The sequence below is a fragment of the Netta rufina genome (genome assembly GCF_964035555.1).
Source record: "Netta rufina genome assembly, chromosome: Z".
Lineage (NCBI taxonomy): Eukaryota > Metazoa > Chordata > Aves > Anseriformes > Anatidae > Netta > Netta rufina.
Genome location: NC_140126.1, coordinates 33,449,518 through 33,469,332, shown reverse-complemented (window position 1 = coordinate 33,469,332; position 19,815 = coordinate 33,449,518). Strand labels below are relative to the sequence as shown.

At 37.5% G+C, this 19,815-nt stretch overlaps 1 protein-coding gene across 1 annotated transcript in view; it reads left to right on the top strand.

Moving 5' to 3' along the window:
* The window catches only part of PCSK5 (proprotein convertase subtilisin/kexin type 5), a gene marked incomplete at both ends in the record, with an annotated part of 228,492 nt that extends 209,255 nt beyond the window's left edge, over positions 1-19,237 (top strand). The window contains 10 exons of the mRNA XM_084305562.1: positions 6,340-6,423; positions 6,968-7,163; positions 9,071-9,288; positions 9,811-10,047; positions 10,587-10,817; positions 12,796-12,973; positions 13,758-13,975; positions 16,131-16,246; positions 17,824-18,010; positions 18,837-19,237. Coding sequence (XP_084161688.1) covers positions 6,340-6,423; positions 6,968-7,163; positions 9,071-9,288; positions 9,811-10,047; positions 10,587-10,817; positions 12,796-12,973; positions 13,758-13,975; positions 16,131-16,246; positions 17,824-18,010; positions 18,837-19,237 — 2,066 coding nt within the window. The remainder of the gene's footprint in view (positions 1-6,339; positions 6,424-6,967; positions 7,164-9,070; positions 9,289-9,810; positions 10,048-10,586; positions 10,818-12,795; positions 12,974-13,757; positions 13,976-16,130; positions 16,247-17,823; positions 18,011-18,836) is intronic.
* Positions 19,238-19,815: the final 578 nt, after the last annotated feature.

Below are 19,815 nucleotides of genomic sequence, written 5' to 3'. Positions count from 1 at the left end.
ACTCACTGAGGACTCATTTTGATTCAGTTTGATTCATATCAGGACTCATTAATAAGTCATATCCAAACAGACCTTGTCTGGTATATAGGCTTTTAAAAAGACTGGGCAAGCCAATAAAAAAAAAAAAAAAAAAAAAAAAAAAAAAAAAAAAGATATCAAGCTCTGTGTTTGTAGCATGAAACATCTGTATTTTATCTCTTGTACCAGATGATGAAATGACCTTGGAAACCAGGAGACACAGTAGTGTAAGTTGATTCACCAAGTGAACACACACACACTTTCAACTGGATTAGATGTTTTGCAAATTACAGTCAGGTCTTCATTTTGCCTGTTCATTGTAAATACTGCTCCTAAAAAATCATTCATTCCTTGGTTACATGGTTTAGTCTACCACATATTTCTGAAAAGTACAAAATGAAAAAAATGGGTGTGGAATGAGGTCTGTTTCTGATGCAAACACAAAATGGAATATGTACTTCTTTACACGCAGATAATATGTGCTGTAGTAAATTATGCAGTTAAATAGCAGCTGGTTCTGTTTACTATTACATACCACCCCCAATAATGGGAGCAACCTCCCACAAGCAGCCATTGACCAACTGCATCAATCTTGCATATTTTCCTTTTCCTAAATATAGAGTAAAACAAAACTGTAAAAATACAGCATGCTAGAAGAGTTCCGGCTGAAAGAAAACAGTAATTCAGGCTTCTAAAGTATTATTAAGGTTCTCTGACCTTAATCCAGATATGCAGATATACATATAAGGGTCTCAGAATGTGTAAGGAAAAAAATGAAATGGGGTGGGTAGAAGATAGTAGAGAAATCAGAAACAGAAGAGAAGGGGTCATAGTCTTACAAATGAGAAAATGTTATGACATTTGGAGTGTAGAATTAGAATACCATGGGAAGAGTTAGAAGACCTTTGTAAGCATCATCCAAATGTGAAATTTCAGGTTGCTAGAGGCAAGAAAAAATGACTGACTATCCTATACATTCTTAGGCATGCCGATTTCGTATTCTAGCTATTTTTTTGTAAAATAATGCTATGGTTGTTACAAGATAACTAGATTGTGAATTAATGTTTATTGCAGCTTGTGATTTACTTCTCAGCACTCCCATAGTTTCCTTAAATTTACAGTTCACACAAGCCTTTGAAATGGGATAGGGCTAGTATTTTATTGCTTAAGTGTATTGTTTTCATTATGTTTTATCGTGTCTATGTAATTGTAATTACCTTGTGGATATATGTAACTTTTTTTTTTTTGTCTTTTTATTCTTGACTGTATCAGTGTTTCAAGGCCAGTGCCATGTGCAGAATAAAATCTAACAAACTAGGTAGCATCTCAACTGGATCATATTCAAATCACATCACACTACACAGTATAAAAGTCAGACAGGTCATGTTCTAAAAGGAATATGCATGCACATTTCCTTCTGCATTCCTCACTGCAGCAACTGTGCCATGGTTCTACACTGCAAAAATACTCTTCTTGAAGAACTCAATGTCTTTTTTTAACTAGAAGATAAAAGCATTCCAAATACAAATGTGCACAAGTAGCTACTTTGATAGCAACTTAAAAATATAAGCTTTTAGGTCCCTCATTTATTCAGAGAAGAGCATGAATATATAAGATCTAAAATGGAGAAGAAAAAAAAAACTTTATCCATGTGAACATTTACTGCTTGCACTACCTGTCATTAAGTACATTGTCCATAAAGAGTGGGTAGAGAGAACAAGATGGGAGAAGAACAAGAACAGAAAAGATGAATCTATCCTAGCAAGAACCCTTAAAATGCAGTTGTGGCTTTAAACAGATTAAAGGATGGACTATAAGCTGTTTCAAATGCCATTATATTTAAAGCCATGACTCTTTAGATATGTCCACTTCTCTGGTTTGACCTCTGGTCTTGAGCTTTTGGAGGGCTTCTTGTGTTGATGTTTCTTTGTTTTGTTTTCTTTTAAATAAGCCTTCAGTTCTCCAGAACAACCACTTCTTTCCATACAGACCTAAGTTTTTCACCCTGAATATTTTTGAGAACTCATTTAATCTTTCTTTAAAATCAAATCAAACAATTCTGGGATACAGTTCAAAGTAAAACCACTTCAGTAAAAAGAAGGGGGAAAATGGTGACATTGTATTTAATGGAGCTAGAATTTCACTCATTTTTTCCATTAATTCAGTTTGGAGATCACAGTTAACATCTTACGGCACTAGTTTTCAAGAAACTGCCATTGTGTCTTTCATGTCCCGTTTACAAGCTCAAATAAGAAAAGAAAACTATTATAGTTTATTGCCAGTAGGCAGCTGAGCACAACAGAGCCACTGGCTCACTCACCCGCAGCTGGGTGAGAGAGAAAATCAGAAAGCAGAAAACTCATGAGTTAGGATAAGGACAGTTTAATAAGAAAGACAAAATAAAAATAAAAATAAAAATAAAAATAAAAATAAAAATAAAAATAAAAATAAAAATAAAAATAAAAAAATAAAAATAAAAATAAAAATAAAAATAAAAATAAAAATAAAAATAAAAATAAAAATAAAAATAAAAATAAAAATAAAAATAAAAATAAAAATAAAAATAAAAAATAAAATAGGGGAAAGGGAAAGGGAAAGGGAAAGGGAAAGGGAAAGGGAAAGGGAAAGGGAAAGGGAAAGGGAAAGGGAAAGGGAAAGGGAAAGGGAAAGGGAAAGGGAAAGGGAAAGGGAAAGGGAAAGGGAAAGGGAAAGGGAAAGGGAAAGTTCATTAGCTCTATCCCAACCAAACCAGGACAAAAACATTAAAAATATATATATATCAGTTTTCAGTTTGATAAGCCCTTGACTAGACTGAACGGGCATAGCGCTATGGTAGCTGTTGAGCTGCAGTAAATGGTAGCTCAAGTAGTGGCACAGTAAGATTCAGTTTCTCAGTTTCCATAAAGGAATAAGGGAGATTGAGCTGGATATATGTCAAAGTTGTTACTCATTCTGACAAAGGAACAAGAATCAATGTGACATTGAGTCAGATTCTGGCCTGAATAAGACTAAATGGAACGCATTTTAGTTCGAAAAACCCAGGGAAGACTGTAAACATAAGGATAAAACTAGCTTGATAGATCTGAAAATGTCATGTATTTGCGCCGCTAATAAAAAAATGTGCAATAGTATAATAACACAATATGATGTTTTTTCATAGTCTACATCACATTTTTAGAGTTTGAGTTGTCTGCAATTCTACATCACAGACAGACAACTTCTACATTTGGAAGTTTCATTTGCAACCAATCATAAGATCTATAGACTGAAAAGAAGTTAAAGGAAAGCTTCTAAGATTCCCAAATACATAATGGTAGCTTTGGGGGGCTGGGGAGTGAAGGTCAAGCAGCTCACAGTGAGCTGTGAATTTTGTTTGTCCTTCTCTGAGACTTTTATTTGTCCTTATCTTCCTCATGTGTAAGGAACAGTGACAGGTCAGAGCGGATGGCTGAAGTCCCTGAGCTGGCAATTCTTTCTGGTAGCCACCAAACTCTTTCTTTGAAGGGAGGCAATTTTGCCAGTAGTTATTTAATTAGTTTTTTTGCTTCATTAGGTGATTTCAATTGTCACACCGTGCTGAGCAAATTTTTCACCAATAAGTGGAAGCCTTTTTTAAGCCTAAAAATGCCAGTTGAATCTTTCATTTATCACCAGTGCAAAGGCCAAGCAAATATATTTTGTGTGACCAATTTTCTTGACAGCTTTGCAAGGCTGTTCTTGGTAAAGCTTGTTCTTGGAAGTAGTGGACACAGGTTTCTGTAGCAAAATACAAATGTTTTGGAATATTTACTATGCAGGAAAAATTATATTTAATAATTTCTTCTTATTTATTCATTTATTCAATAAATGAAATCCTATTTCCAGCCAGTAAGAGCCAGTAAGAACACTGTCACAGGAAAAACTAATTTTAACTGTCCAGAATAATAAATGCATTAATAATAATAATAATAATAATAATAATAATAATTTCGTAAAAGGTAGATCAATTAATTTTAAAATGTTCATATTCTACCAGTCGCCCCACTGTGTCATTTAAGCACTTACATTTCGCCGAAAAGCTTTTAAAGCCTGTCTCCCCGGCAAAAGGTCAGAAGCACAACTGCTTGTGTACGTTCCCCTCTGGTGGAGACTAGCACATACTGCAGAAAGCAGCAAATGCTGCCAAAGAGGGAAATGTTAAATGGAAGTAAGAGGTACTTCACTGAAAAAAAATCTTTATTTTTAATTGTAAGGAGTGAAATGTTTTGAAACAATGAGCTAGCTTGAAATTTCTTTAGTGGTAGTTAACAAGTTGTCTGCTTAACTTTATCTTACTGCTATTTATTTTCTATATTACAAAAATCTCTTGCCAGGATCAAGGTCCTTTTTCATTGGCAACACATACTTACGTGATATTTCTGGCTTGCTTCTTCCTGCACATAACTGGTACTAAATTACAGCACTTAAAACTGCCCAGCAGGGATTTTCAAAGAAATAAAACATAAGCCTTAGTAAGGTAGCTGGATGTAAAGCTGTTGAGGAGGGAAATTAAAATTTGTATTTGCTACATATTTAGAAAGTGTCATTGACACTTTCAGCAGAAAAATCTTGAAGGTTTATCAAAGTGACTGATAGAGCAGCATATGATATAGAACTGCTGGCAGGCATCAGGAACAGAGGGTCAGCCACAGTTTTAGAGGTAAACTGAAAGACATCAACTAAAAACTACAAGCCTTTTCAATATATCATCAATTAAGCAATGTTTGGTTTCAAAGATTGCCAAAAGTCTCTGAAAATAAAAAACTTAGGACATACAGGTCAGTAGGAATCCTCTTACAAGAGAAGAAAAAGGGCAAAGGTTTCAAAGGCATTCATAATAGGGGAATAGAAAGCCTAAGTACTGCTCAATCCAGTAAAATTTAGACCAAACATGTAGCTTTCTCAGAATATTGCTTATATTCTTACAGATGACATGAAGAAGGACACTTGGTAATGATTTTTTCAGTAATTGAGGAAAAAGCTCAAGGAAACTAGGGAATAGTCTCTTTCACTGAGATAGCCATGGCTCCGCTCATTTAGCGGTGCAGTTTTCAGTAATAACAATTATCATTACTATTCTTATTACTGTTTCTCCTTCTGTTTTGTGCCATGTTGTGTGTGCACATACCCACTTTTCTACCAAGTGACTCTTTGCTGAGTAAAATGTTCAGTGTTTCCACTTGTAGGAAAGAGATCTATATATGACTCCATTTCTACTTTCTCTTCCTTCTAACCAAAGCGTTTGCTTTTATGAATTTCATTCAAAATTTCAGCATTTAAAATTATTTTGTTGTGACAGTCAGAACAAAAAAAAAAAAAGTGAGTGCTATATTATACACTTTTAAGAGATACTGTCAACCAGCCCATTAATTTATAGAAATCACATGTATTTAATTGGCAGGATGAACTGGGTGTGCTGAGATGCTAAGCTCAGTCTGCTCTTTTTATTATTTTTGGTTTCCAGCAAAATTAAAAGGTTACTGTCTTGTGTCCACTGGCCCAATTTTTCATCAAACTTTCATTATACCATTATTATGTCTGTTTGGATCAAAGCACAGAATTGCACAGTGAGACCTATCATATTCCACAACAAAATTTCTGTGTATTTAGTACAATCCTCAAATCTCCTTGGCATTGAATAAAGTATATTCAAAGCATAACCAAGGTCTTAGCTTCCCAGAGGCATAAAAATTCAATTAGACACACAGCCAGAGTCTTTCTTTTAGGGGGAAATAGGAGGCAATAGCACTGGGCAGAATGATTTTACCAATCATCTTTCCAAATATTGATATTGCTCCTTTTCCTTCTCTGAGTTTTCTCCTTTAGATACAAAGTGAGGGTGTTTGGCAACCAGCTAGTAGAAAGTCTCCATGAAAATACATTGCTACAAGTCCCCAAAATTTACATACTTTCCTCCTCTTCCTGCTCATAGTCTTTTTGGACTACAGATCAGAAACTGATTTTGGATCACTACACTGAAACTAGTAACGTTAAGCTAAAGTGTTGTCCTCATTTGCTGTGAGTAGTTCAGAACAGTGCTTTAATGAATCTCAAAATAATATTTATGTTTTACTCTATTACAATTCCTATTTTATTGTTTAAGAGTGTGGAGCTGAACACAATCATCAATTTGTCCAAGTAGAGAATTCCAAAAACTCAAACATACATTGTAATTTTGGCTTAGGAAAAGTCATAGGAAACAGCCCTTCAAAGGTGGGGATTCCCTCCTTGTTGAACAACAACAGAAACAACAAAAATTGTTGTAAGACTGTCAAAACAGAACTTTTATTCTTTTTATTCCAGATGAAAATAAACAGTTACAATCTTGTGATCCTTCATGCAGGACCTGTGACAAATCTGCTAAAGTTTGTACTTCGTGTCCAGAAGGTAAGAGACTTCCTCTTCTTTGGGTTTTGCAAAAGGTTAAAATATTTTGTGTCTTACACAATTCAAGGGAATATTTTCATTCATTGTCATTCATTGATTGGCAGCTTAGGTAATCAGATAATCAGCAGCTGAAGTTAAGGAAAGCTGAATCTAGGAAACAAGCACATGCCTTTAGAAATAAGGGGGGGGGGAGGGGGGGGGAAGAAAAAAAGAGAGAGAGAGAAAAGAAAAAAAAAAAAGTGAAGTAGAAGCTGAACCTATTCTCTTTTTTTCATGTTGTAGACATGATGCAGGAATTACAGAACAGGGATTTATTCAGGAAGATACTAGATAATCCTGATGATTCTTCCTAACCTTAAATTTTAGTGAAGGATGAGCAGAATACTTTGGGAAATGACTTAGAGAATGATTTATTCATCTTTTAAGACACCAAAAATTCAAGTTTACAGGAAGATTAAAGTATTTGTTATAGCCATCCAAGACAGGAATTTCTGGGTATAGTCCTAACTGGTGCTTTTCCCCACCTGGGTTGCTCTTTTGTCAGGAAATTTTCTTATCCATGACACGTGTGTCTCTCAGTGCCCTCAACAAACTTTTGCCAATGTTGAAAGTGGAAAGTGCGAGATGTGCATGGACAATTGTGAGGTGTGCTCCGACCTCTGGCACTGCCAGAAGTGTCAGGGTGAACAAGACCAGCCCTTCTTTCTCCACAAAGGCAGATGCTTACAGGAATGCCCTGAGTAAGTAGCTCCTGTCACGACTGCTCCTTATTCCCTCACTGTGCTGCTTCTTGTCATAGCTTAGATCCATCTACCTTAAGCTTTCAAGGTAAAGCTTAATGTAACTTTACCTACGAGAGACTGCCACAAGGTAAAAGTCATTTTCAGCTTGCCTGAGTAAACAGCATTTTCTATGGTTCAGAGGAGAAGTGAAAAAAAAAGTGGAAGGAAAACTATACAGGAAATCCTGTTACAGATAGTCCCACTGACTTCAGTAACACCACAGTGCTTTCAGCTGTACTTTGGGGTGACTGGCAATAAGCCTCCAGTTCCTCTCCTAACCTTTTCTCAGAGTATGGGTGTGAACCCACAGGGTGGATGCCTCAGAGTCCTGATATGGAAATATAGTGCCTAGTGAGGGATGTCTCTCCTTGGCTTACATCCCTTGCTTTTTCCTCTAACAAATTAAATTCAAAAAGATTTCCATTTGATTGCAATGGCTTGGAACAGGCACTTGACTGTATCAGGTTCTCCTGTTGTCTCTGCTTTCATTGTCAGCATTCATCACACCTAAATATATACATAAAACCGGTGCTATGCAGTATGAAGATCCTGTTTGGATAATCTTTCTCTTAAGAAAAATGTCCAGCTTCTGCTTTTCTTATGACCAAAACAAATTCTTTGGCAGTACTTTCCTGCTAACTTTATCAAGTAAGTCAATAAGGGTCACTGGAGCAGATTCCGACCACCATGCTTCAGGGCAAATGCAAAGTAGCTACACTAAAATCTACTCTAGTCCAGAAAAAAAAAAAAAAAAAATATATATATATATATATATATATATAAAACAAAAACTCTGTCAAAAAAAAAACAAAGTAATATTTTGGTGGCAATATGTTTGTTTTCAGTATTCATTAGCTACTTTTATCCTGCACAGTTTCAGTATAACACAATTAAACCTTTTCATACATCATCACTCTTTTCTGTTGCTATTACCCTCATTTTTTTCCAAATTCCAGGCTATAAATAATGTCTTTCCAGGCATCATTCAGCAAAGTTTTCTAGACTTAAACTGATTTCAGCCTCTGACAAAGTTCTTCCGGCTTAATTACTCTCCACTGAGGCAGAGGACTAAGGAAGGATTTTTTTTAGTGTTTGTTTGGAACCTTGAGCGTATTGTGGGTAATGGAAAGTGTTGACTTGTTGCACTGATAATTTCTGACAGAGGATGTTGAAAGACTGAGCTAGAAGTGTACTTGAGACTGGAACAAGAGAAAAGGCTGAGAAATAGTTGCAGAATTATGACAAAGGTCAGGAGTAAAAATGAGGTAAGATAAGAATAGATGGCAGGAACAGCTCTTCTATTTTTTCTCTAGCTTTTCTCCTAACATATCTCCCCAGCCTGTCTTTGGAAAAGTCACAAGTCACCTCTGTAAAGGAGAGGACTTTCTTCCCCACTTCTCCTGCCCCAGCCAGGTTATTAATGTGAAATACATGTTCTACATTCTAAGTCAACTTCTGTATTTTTAATCAATGTCTGTATATATATGGATTAACAATCACCTAAAAGCACAAACTAGCTTCTTACTGTGTCTTCTAACATTTTGGTCTTAATATTTTGTTTGTTTTTTCTTGGGGCAAACCAAGAAAACAGTGGGAAAGGAAGTCCAGCATCCCTTAGATTAGGTGCAAAATGAAGGGAAGGCCTCCCTTCATGGTACTAACATGCATGTTTTCTGCTTGCAGTCATAGGGGATGTAATCAAGTAGAGAACAGGCAACTGGCTTGAGAAACCTGTTTGATCCACTGAAATGAGTGTGCCGGGAATGTCACATAGTCTCACATATGCTTACGATTATTACAGCCTGGACTGTTTGATAAATGTACACTGACCAACACTTTGTTTTGTGATTGTTTTCACTCAATAGGGGATACTTTAATGATTCTGGGACTTGCAAGAAATGCAGTGAATCCTGTAAGACATGCGTGGGAAATGCCATAAAGTGTCAGTCCTGTGAAAGTCCTTTGCTTCTGGAGCAGTGGGAATGTAAATCTACCTGTTCAGAGAGACATTTTGCCTATGATGGAATCTGTAAACACTGTCCTGAAATGTGCCAGGAGTGCATTCACAGTGAAATGTGCAAAGGTATTACAAACAACTGTTTGTGACTTGGCTTAAATCTATCTAGATCTGTCTAGAAGCAGACTGATAGAAACACAGACCCAACAAAGTTATCTGTAAGAAGAAGAAAAAAAAAGGGAAAGAAAATAATAAATTTGTTTCACATCGCTTTCCTTGTTCCTGTTGTCTGTCAGAGATTTATATTTTTTTGATGCTGATTTAGTGTATCTGTGCCTAAATACTTACATACATACATACATCACAGTGAAATAAGAATGTTTCTTTCCCAGTTTGGTCGAACATTAAATCTCTGCCATTTTTACAAATGACTACTCATGGTGAAGAATGAAACTTCTCTAATGAAACATATCTAGTTGGAGGGAAAGAGTTAGAAGAGAAAGAACTACCTTCCCAAACTGTCCACTTATCTCCTGTTGTGACATGCACTGCAGGGTTTGGGGTTTCCTAGGATTTCTTCACTCCTTCACCTACTGAAGTCAGAACTAGCTGCCCTTTTTCTTACCTGATGTTTGTTGTTCTCTGTAGAATGCATGGATGAGTTCCTCCTGCATGAAGGGAAGTGTGTGGAGGACTGCCCTTCCCAATTCTATGCTGAAGACAAACACTGCTTTCCCTGCCATGAAGACTGCAAGGATTGTGATGGACCAGACGCAGATGACTGTACTGAGTGTGCCATCAGTTACTTTGTCCTCTACGGTGGCATGTGTTTTAAGGCCTGTCCCGAAGGGACTTATTATGAAAAAGAGACAGAAGATTGTCAAGGTTGGCAGCTGTTGTTTTCTCCAGAATGGCACTGAGATACAAGTAAACTGGCTAAAGATTCCTACAGGACCTGAGAGTGATGGCTATGGCTGTCAGTGTCCTGAAAATTGAGAGAATAGCAAGGCAGGGAAAAAAAAAAAAAAAAAAAAAAAAAAAAAAAAAAAACAGCTTAGAAAATCAGCAAAAAAGATAAAGTAAAAATAAGATAAAATCCAGAGACAGAGATATCAAAGCCAGGTGTGTTCAATGTTACCAGCAACTAATCAACTATTCTGGTAAAATACTGAGTATAGTAGGAGGCAGTAAGTTGCAAATCACTGTTCAGCAAAAGCAGTGCCAGCGCAAAAGGAAACCTGAGGAACTGTCTGCATAAGTCTGAAAATGATAAATGGTTTGACTATATAGGAGCAGATGTTTCTCTTAATTTCCCTCAGCCTCTCACCCTCAGATGAAGGATGTTCCTTGCAAACTTGAAGTTGAAATCATAATTTGAAAATGTAACAAGAAATGATGACTTTCCTACTGTTTGTTCCTTCCAGCATGCAATAGGACATGCCAGACTTGTTCGTCTTCTGCTGCCTGCCTTACTTGCAGAAATGGCCTGATCCTGAGCCACAACGGGCACTGTGTGGCACCTGGATACTGTTCTCATACTGAATACTATGACCAGAAAACTCAAACCTGCAAGCTTTGTCATAAGAAATGCTTTCGTTGCTCAGGACCAACTGAACACCAGTGTCTTGGCTGTGCAAATAACCGCTACCTTCTCAGTAAGTGTCTTGATCCTCCTTCTAGACTTCATTCTACATGAAGAACATGAAATAATCAAGTTTCCATCACATTCATGAAATATGTAGGACAGCTTCAGACAATCTACACATTTCAAAGTTGACTTGACAAGTAGATGACTTGTGCAGTGACAACTAGTTTTACAGGGCTACCTGGAAACTCTTCGAGAGACTGGGAAAAATTGTCATTCTGCTATCTGCCACTCACTGGGGCAAAGGAAGCCTAAGTAGCAGCAAAGTCCATGGTTCAACAAAACTTTTTTTTTTTTTTTATTCACTCCATATTTACTGTCACTCTTGCTTCCTAGAATGAAATTAAAAAGTCTAGAGGAACAAATTTATAACTTTTTTTTTTTTTTGTAAGCTAACAATTTTCATGTTGGCTTGTTTAATCCCTGCAGATACCTGATGAGCAAAGAAATAATTAAACAGAACTGATAAAAATTTGTCCCTGGATCACTAGAACAGTCTCTAGTGGATGGCTGAGATACAAAACTACTTTCCTTTTCTGAGTTTGGGGGAAAAGACTGTATTGTTTCAGGAACAAATTGGTAAAAAGCATAAGATACCAGAATTTAAACTTCACTTCTTTTCATATTTAAAAAAGAAAAAAAAAAAATCAAAATGATATTTCATGCAGGAAAAATCTAAAGAAAGCTTGAAGTGAAGATGACTCTAAGCTGTTTGAGTCTAATCTGATGCAGATTTTGCATTCTTACATTTCTGAGGTCTTGTGTCAGACCTGTTTTCATATGTACACACTCAGCAGTTTTATATGATTACTGTTGATAAATATAGTTATCAATAGTTCCATCGTAATGACATTTACAATGGAAATATGTAAATAAACAATGTAGAGTGTACAAAGATGAAAGACAGAAAGATGGAAAGAGACAAGGAAGGAGGGAAGGAGGGAAGGAGGGAAGGAGGGAAGGAAGGAAGGAAGGAAGGAAGGAAGGAAGGAAGGAAGGAAGGAAGGAAGGAAGGAAGGAAGGAAGGAAGGAAGGAAGGAAGGAAGGAAGGAAGGAAGGAAGGAAGGAAGGAAGGAAGGAAGGAAGGAAGGAAGAGGAAAGAAAGGAAGGAAGAGGAAAGAAAGGAATGAAGAGGAAAGAAAGAAAGAAAGAAAGAAAGAAAGAAAGAAAGAAAGAAAGAAAGAAAGAAAGAAAGAAAGAAAGAAAGAAAGAAAGAAAGAAAGAAAGAAAGAAAGAAAGAAAGAAAGAAAGAAAGAAAGAAAGAAAGAAAGAAAGAAAGAGCGTGTCTTTGCCCACTTATAACCTAAGAAGCAAAATTATGAAGAGAAGTTAGACAATGAGTAATCACATCTCTCTTAGCATAGTGCACTTGCATTTGTTTGAATCAGCCCTAACTTCTCATCCCAGATTTCTATCCTGCTAATGATGCTCTGGTATCTCAGTGAAACAATGAGATGTGCCTGGTACATTTGGCAGTATTGGAGGCATTTATTCCCATAACACAAAGCAGCAGTTACACACAGGTGTAAAGACCAATGAACAAATGTCATTAAATCTCAGAGTTACCATCAGATTAATCATATACACAGAATTCAATTAGTCTGACACTTAAGAGTGGAAAAAAAAAAAATCGAAAAAAATGGTTATGCCAATAGTAAGTTTCTTCGCTATTATTTCTCCTTTTTCATATTCTGAACAAAATCACAGCTGTTCGTTATTATGATTATGCATTTATCTTGCCTAAAGATAAGTAATTTTCTGTTCTGAAGAGCCTGCTAATTTACATGAAGCACAGAAATGAGGACGAACTGACAAGGTTTAGAAGAACAAAAAAATGTTACAATGTCCCAATGTCCCCTTTATTTTTTGCTCTCATATAAGCGCTAACAGCATGTCTTGATAGAGAGTTTGCTCTAGCAGAGCTGTAAGTTAATTCATACCAGCAAATGTTGAATATGACCTGATATTTTGCATTCCTGTTTGTGCAGATACAACCTGTGTTGAAACATGCCCAGATGGATATTATGCTGACAGTGACGAGGGATGGTGTTCCCCATGCCACAGTGCCTGTGCTACCTGCAATGGAAAGCACAGCTCACAGTGCCTTTCCTGCAAACCAGGCTGGTACAGACAAGGAAAAGGATGTGTAAACCAATGTCCATCAGGGTAAGGTCCTAGATCTTTAGCTAAGAGCTACATCACAGAGAGTACTTGGAGAAATGAGATCATTCTGCCCTATTCTATTTTAGAGTCACACAGAATTGAATTACATTTCTGGGTGAAAATTTCTTATGTTATTCCAGTATAGAGGTGGTAGAAAGCATCCCCTCACAGCTTAAAACTAGAAAATTTGTTACTAAATTGGGAACAGCATGATCTGATGTGGGCATTCTCACACTCTGAGGATACTCTGAGGTTATACAGAACAGTGTGAAGCAGAATAAATATGCTAAATTATCCCCTCAAGTCAGCTTGAGCAGAGTAAGTGCAACTTGCTTCAGGCATGCTTGCAGGCTCCACTTAACCTGGATGAGATTACTTTTGCATTAAGTAAACACTTAATAGATCATAATAAAAACAATGATTAAAACATCTTTTAACTGAGGACTCAAAATTCTAGGTAGTAACTTCATTAATATGAATTCATTTAATTTAAAAATGTGAATACTTCAAGCTCTTGTGGTTATGTCACAAAAATTCAAACCTAGAACATGGAGTTATGATTTGTGGCTCAGGTCCATTTTGTTCTGCGGTAAGTACAATCATGCTGGCTGTTAAATTCAGTTATTATCCCACTAAATTTGAAGTCTGTAATGACATCTCAACACAGCCACAGTGCAGCTATTCCTCTTTTTCCTTTGACTGCATAGCTTCAGTGAACCAACTGATCCTCTGTTGGTATCGTCTGGCTAAGCCTGTTTGTTGAGTTGATCTGTCTGATCTGTTTCAGATATTTTGCACAAAACTCCACTGGATCATGTGAGCGATGCCACAAGGGCTGTAAGGAGTGTATGGGGCCTCAACAGACAGACTGCCTTTTCTGTGATACATATTTCTACCTGTTGCGCTCCAAGAACCAATGTGTTAGCTCTTGTCCTGAATATTACTATGAAAACAAGGATGACAATGTCTGTGAAAGATGCCACCCATTCTGTCGAACTTGTGAAGGTAAAAACACATATTCAGTTTTGACAAAAAAGGGATTATCAAAACCACTGTCAAGGATTGTCAAGGCACCTGCCATCCCTTTTCTTTTTCTCCTTCTGCTCCAAGATTTGGAAACATGTCATGCAGAGGCATGCCATGCATAGCCCTACCAACACATCAATGATCTCAGTAGCTGCAGAGGTTGGCAAGCCCTCTGCAGGGGCTGCCAGCTTCCCCCAGACCCCAGGGTCACTCACTTTGTTGGAGATTCCATGCTGCCACATTACCTTTAAAGCATTGATTGACTGAGATCAAAGCAAGGATATGAATCCAACCAAGCTCCCCACAGGGCTGCCTGCACGCACAGAGTGCAAGTGTGAAAGCAGACACACAACGGGAGGGCTGGGACTGAGTCCCCAGCAACGGGAAACAAACCAACAGCAGTAATTAAGTATTAAGTCAGCCAGGCCTCTCTCAAAGATGCTCATCCACTTCAAAATAAAAAGGCTCTGTTGCATACAGAGCTAGGCCCTCCCTGTTTCTTGCACAAACACTGAATAATATCTCACTCTTTGAGTTAACCTGCTATGTGTTACTCTGTGAAAGAATTTAAATCTAACCACAGACCTTTACAGACTGTAAAGGAAAGAGAAAAAAAAAAAATGAAAAGCTAGCAACACTTAAAATAAGAATAAGGCCATAAAGCATATCTTTAGGGTGGAAAAAAAGCAGTGTGATGTCTGCTGTTTTTAATATGGTTAAGTATTTTTCAAACTTTACTTTGGGAGACCATCTGTTTTGCTCTGTGACACACTTACACATTCAGTCTCTTCCCTAAATTATACTGCATCAGATTCAGAACAGGGCAGCATTAATCTCGTTGGACCCATTTGTTGTACTACTGTACATGAGTGTCATCTGATGACAGCTAGCATGTGCCACTCTGCAGCTCAGACTACACCATACTGCAACATATCAAAATAGTTTTGGATAGTGGATCAATTGGATAGCACAGATGGCTAATTGCAACATAACAATATTTAAAATTGTGGAAATCACTCCAAGACTGAAGCCATCTTCAAGAACTATCAAAGCGTAACTGCATAACAACATTATAACAAATAACAGAAATAGTTTGGCTCAGACTTGGGACAAAAATATTGTCACTTTAATTTCCAGACTACTTTCAGTCATTGATTTTTACTTTATTCATGATAAATGTTATGGAAGAGAATTTCTGTTGTAATTAAAGAGACACTAAGATAAAAAAAAAAAAAAAAAAACAAGCCTATCATTCTAAACAACAAATATTAGATGTTTTGAAATGTATCTGCATTGCTGAGATACAGGCAAAAAAGTAATACAGTGTCTCTTGTTTCTCAAGACTGTGTAGGTAAACTCTGCATTGGTCAGGAAAACAAAACAAAACAAACACACATAGTAAATTTGCTGGGTCATGGAAGGTTGCTAACTTCACCTGTTTAGCTTCTGCTGACAAGAAGTACTAGCATTTACATTTTCTTCCTTTCAGACAGTGACAGAAAACATTTAGTTGCAGGGGACTGGACAGATGCATTTTAATATGTGAATCTTAACATATGAAAAAACATTCACTTCAATGTTTCACAGAAACACTACAGGCAGCATCTGCTTTCAAAAAGACTCACAGAAGACACACAAAGTGCATGTGATGATCTCTTTGCACCTAGTGAAGAACTTTTTTCCTACACAACTAAAAAAATTATTTTGCTATTTAAACATAAATGTACTTTGATTCATTGTGGTTTGAAAAAGGCTAACTAGTAGGCCAAATACTTACTGGTTTTGCAAGGAACATTTGGCTAAGGTTTCCCACAACTTTACTTTAGAACACTGATCTAATTGATCCTACTGAGCACCTGAGCTTCCCTGTAAAACTACATCTTAGTAAAACTATATCCTAGTCATCTTTTCATGAATATCAAAACACAAAAGAAAAAAACACTTCAAGCACTAGGTCTAAGCTCTTTAATAGCATTTTAATACCGGCTTCTTCAAACTGTACTCCCTACTGCTGATTCTTGAAGATGACAAGTGTCCCTTTTCTTTGTTGGTGGTGGTGGTGAGAATATTTTTTAAATGAAGATAGATGACAATATTTCCTGGTCTAATACTGTTGGTTTATTTTCCTTTCTAGGGAAGGAAGCATTCAGCTGCACATCTTGTGTGTGGAGCTACAGTTTGTTAGGTGGAATGTGCAACTCAGACTGTTTTGTAGGTAGCTACAAAGTCGAAGATGTGTCAGGACAAGAGGTAATGTTTGTAGGCTTTGTTTCCTGCGATTAGCATGCTGAACTTCAACTTCTGAACACAACACAAAAAGAGAATGTTCTTCCCTAACTTTTCAAGGCTTCTTGTCTTTAAATATGCTTACTTTTTTCTTCTGTTGATAGGGGAAGTATTGTTTCTCTTTTGGTCTCTCTCTACCGTAGAGTAATTCTCTACCAGTAAATACGAAGACACTACTTTGGCAAAGATGATACCAAAGCTATGTGAACAAAATCAGCTACATTTGTAACAGGGCATTTATTTTCTTCAAGTATTACTGAGACTTCCCTGGTGTTTTCTGCTGCTTTGTTTGTAAGAAATTACATCACATTCCTGATTGACAACAATGCTAGTAGAAATCTCTAGTGAAAAGAGAGGCTGAAGTTGACAGACCTGTATGTTGAACAGAGTAGGACCACAGCTAGGTCTGAGTCTGTGCCACAAGTCTGGGCACTCCTGCTTCAGGCTTCTACACCAACTACCTCCCAGAGTTGTTTATTCATGAATATAGCAGCATGGCAAGCCAGCTGGCCTAGGATGCTGCATACTCTGAAGTCTCTGGCCTGAAATTTCCTGTAGCAGAACTGCTGCATAACTGTGAACCTGAAAAAACAGCCTAACAGCTGAAGACCACAGAGGTCCACAGTTTTTGAAAGGGCTTTGACTCTCCAGACCAACTGCTATGACCCCACATCTTTTCCAAGCTCTTAGATTCAGAACAAGCAGCCCTCTGCTGCAAGCAGAGATCAAGACTGATGAAAGGTTATTGGTGTTTCCAGATCCTCATACTGAGTATGTGATCCTGGCTCCAAGACAGAAAAACAGATAATTTTTCCCAGTAGGCCAGGAAATGCAAACACTGGAAGCCTTGAATTACCTGACCTCAGAGCTTACTGAGAAGTAGATATGACAGTGACAAGCTCCAGTTGTCTTTGTACATGGAGGCTCCCAAAAGCCTCTCTGGAATTTGAGAAAAGTTTCTGAATCTAAGACATTTCTGTTAAACAGAACCAACGCAATCTAATAAAAATTTGCTTTGCTAAAAATTTGTCACCCAGCTTTACTTCTTATTTCTGCTCCTTCGCATGCTGCAAAAGGAATTTATTCTCTCATCATTCCCCACCTCTCATCCCCCCAGATATTTTGTCTGGTTTCTCACATCTCAGTTACTTTTAATTATGTTCTTGAATATGTTCTTGAAGGCTATTTTAAATGCATTAGTGCCAAAGAACCATAAACCTGCCAGGATGGGTCTAGCAAAACAAAAATACATTCTGACCAGAAAGCTTATAGTTCAAATGAATTTTAGATAGCTCTCTAGCTAGGTCAGATCCCTAATTAAGCTCCTACAACACTTTATTCCCCCTCCCTACAAGCAGATCACTGAGAACCTAGGAGGTAGGAACCAAACGTCAATTTTCCTACTCCCTACTCAATTTTACAATTGACACCCCTGGTGTCCAGACGTGACCACCCAGACAGTGAGTGACGGCACAGACCTGTCAGGTGAGGTCTGAGGCAGCTGAAAAGAAAGGCATGTTCCTTGTGTTCTGTGTCTGAAGGAGGATAACCCCAAGTGTGAGAGCTGTGACAGCACATGCACAGAGTGCAAGGGACCCGGGCCTCTCAACTGCACCGTCTGCCCAGCCGGTGCGCAGCTCTACCTCGAGGAAGGCCGCTGCCTGCCCTGCTGCAGGGACCCCGACCCAGAACCCATCCTGGAGTGCTGTGACTGCAGTGAAACGCAAGGTAAGACCATCCCAAAGGGCAGCTGAGCTGCTTGTGTGCTTAATTTGGACATTTAGAAATGGAAAAAAATTTAGACTGACGCTTAGAAATGAAAAGTGGAAAACAGCAAAAATGCACTGCTGAGCTGCAAGTACCTGGTGTATTTGTACTGCTCCATCACTAGAATAGAAATGCTTTACCCAAATAACATTAATTGCAACTGACATGGGAGTTCCTCTCACCTACATGTATTGTGCCAAATGGCCAGGCATAAAGCAGTTGACTGGGACATGCTTCCTTCAGTGGATAGCAAACAATATGGACCCATTCTAAGCTCGTCATGTCAAAATCACACCGTTGACTTCTAAATAGCTACAGCATTTCATACAAGGGACAACCTGTAGGTTGGAAAAAAATGTTTTTATTAGACCAAACTGATACAATTTTGAAAAACACTCAAAGCACACAACTTGTCATTAAATTATCCTAGCAGCCAGAAAGTTAAAAAGCATAAATACAATAGGGGTGTGCTATGTTTCTTGCCTAGGCTTAGGGAGTAGGTTTGTGTTTGTGTGCCTATTAGCATTTCTGTTTCTTTCTGGTTACTCCTAATCTAATAAAGAATTGTAGCTGTCCCAAGAGCCTTGCTTACCTCCTCATACCACCACAGCTAGAAGAACGTAATTGAGGTACTGAAAAGGTAAGGTATTTAGCCAAACACATTTTAAAATGTAAGCAGGCCTTAATGTTGTACTGGGTCTTTTAAAAAGATACTCAACCCCACCCCCTGTTACACACGTATACACACAACTTCATTTACTCTTTTTTATTTTATTGCTGTTGTCAGATGATTGTGTATTGCGGACCACTCAACCACCTGCAAGCAAAAGCAAAACCTCTTTCTTTGTCATTACCTCAATTTTGCTTCTTCTTGTCATTGGAGCCATTGTAGTCATTTTGAGAAAATCAAAATCCAAAAGACATGCTGTCGAGAAAGGTGGGTATGAGAAGCTGACAAATCACTCCAAAGTCCTTCCTTCCTACATGAGCAACTACCGCGAGACCACGAGCTATCAGGAAGATCAAGTGATTGAGTACAGGGATCGAGATGTTGAAGATGATGATGAAGATGATATCGTATATATGGGCCAGGATGGCACAGTGTATCATAGATTTCGATATGGACTTTTGGAGGACGATGAAGAAGATGAGCTTGAATATGATGATGAAAGTTATTCATTTAGATAACTCTCTACTAACTTAGAGTTTTTCTGGTCTGCTCTTCTGCTTTTCCTATTAAATTACAGCATTTTAGTTAAGTATGTTTAGTTACTTCTTTTCATGCTGATCTTAAGACTGTAGCTTACAATTATTGTGAGAGCAGAGTGATTTCTAAAAACATTTTTTCCTGAAGCTTTACAGAAATCCTTGTTAGGCTTTTAAGTAACACTCCAGATGTAGGCTGGTGAGGAGATTACATTTACGTGCATTTGCATGGACAGCAAATCCTTTCCCGATGTGTATGTGTGTGCATCACAACAAACACAAACACCCATCCAAACTGTGCATACACACTTTCTGCAAACTTTGCCACTCTCTACTAAAAATGTGCAGATATAAATAAGATAGTTTTATTTAACTACATGACAAATGTCACTGTGGTAGGGTGCCAGTAGTTTACTACATTGTGATTATAGTTGTGTAGCAATTTGTAATAGCATATGCAAGTTTCCTGATTTTAGCCAGATTCTCTTCACTGATATCATCTGGTACATCTGCGCTGCTCAAAGCCAACACATTTCTCCTTATAATCTTGGAACATATTT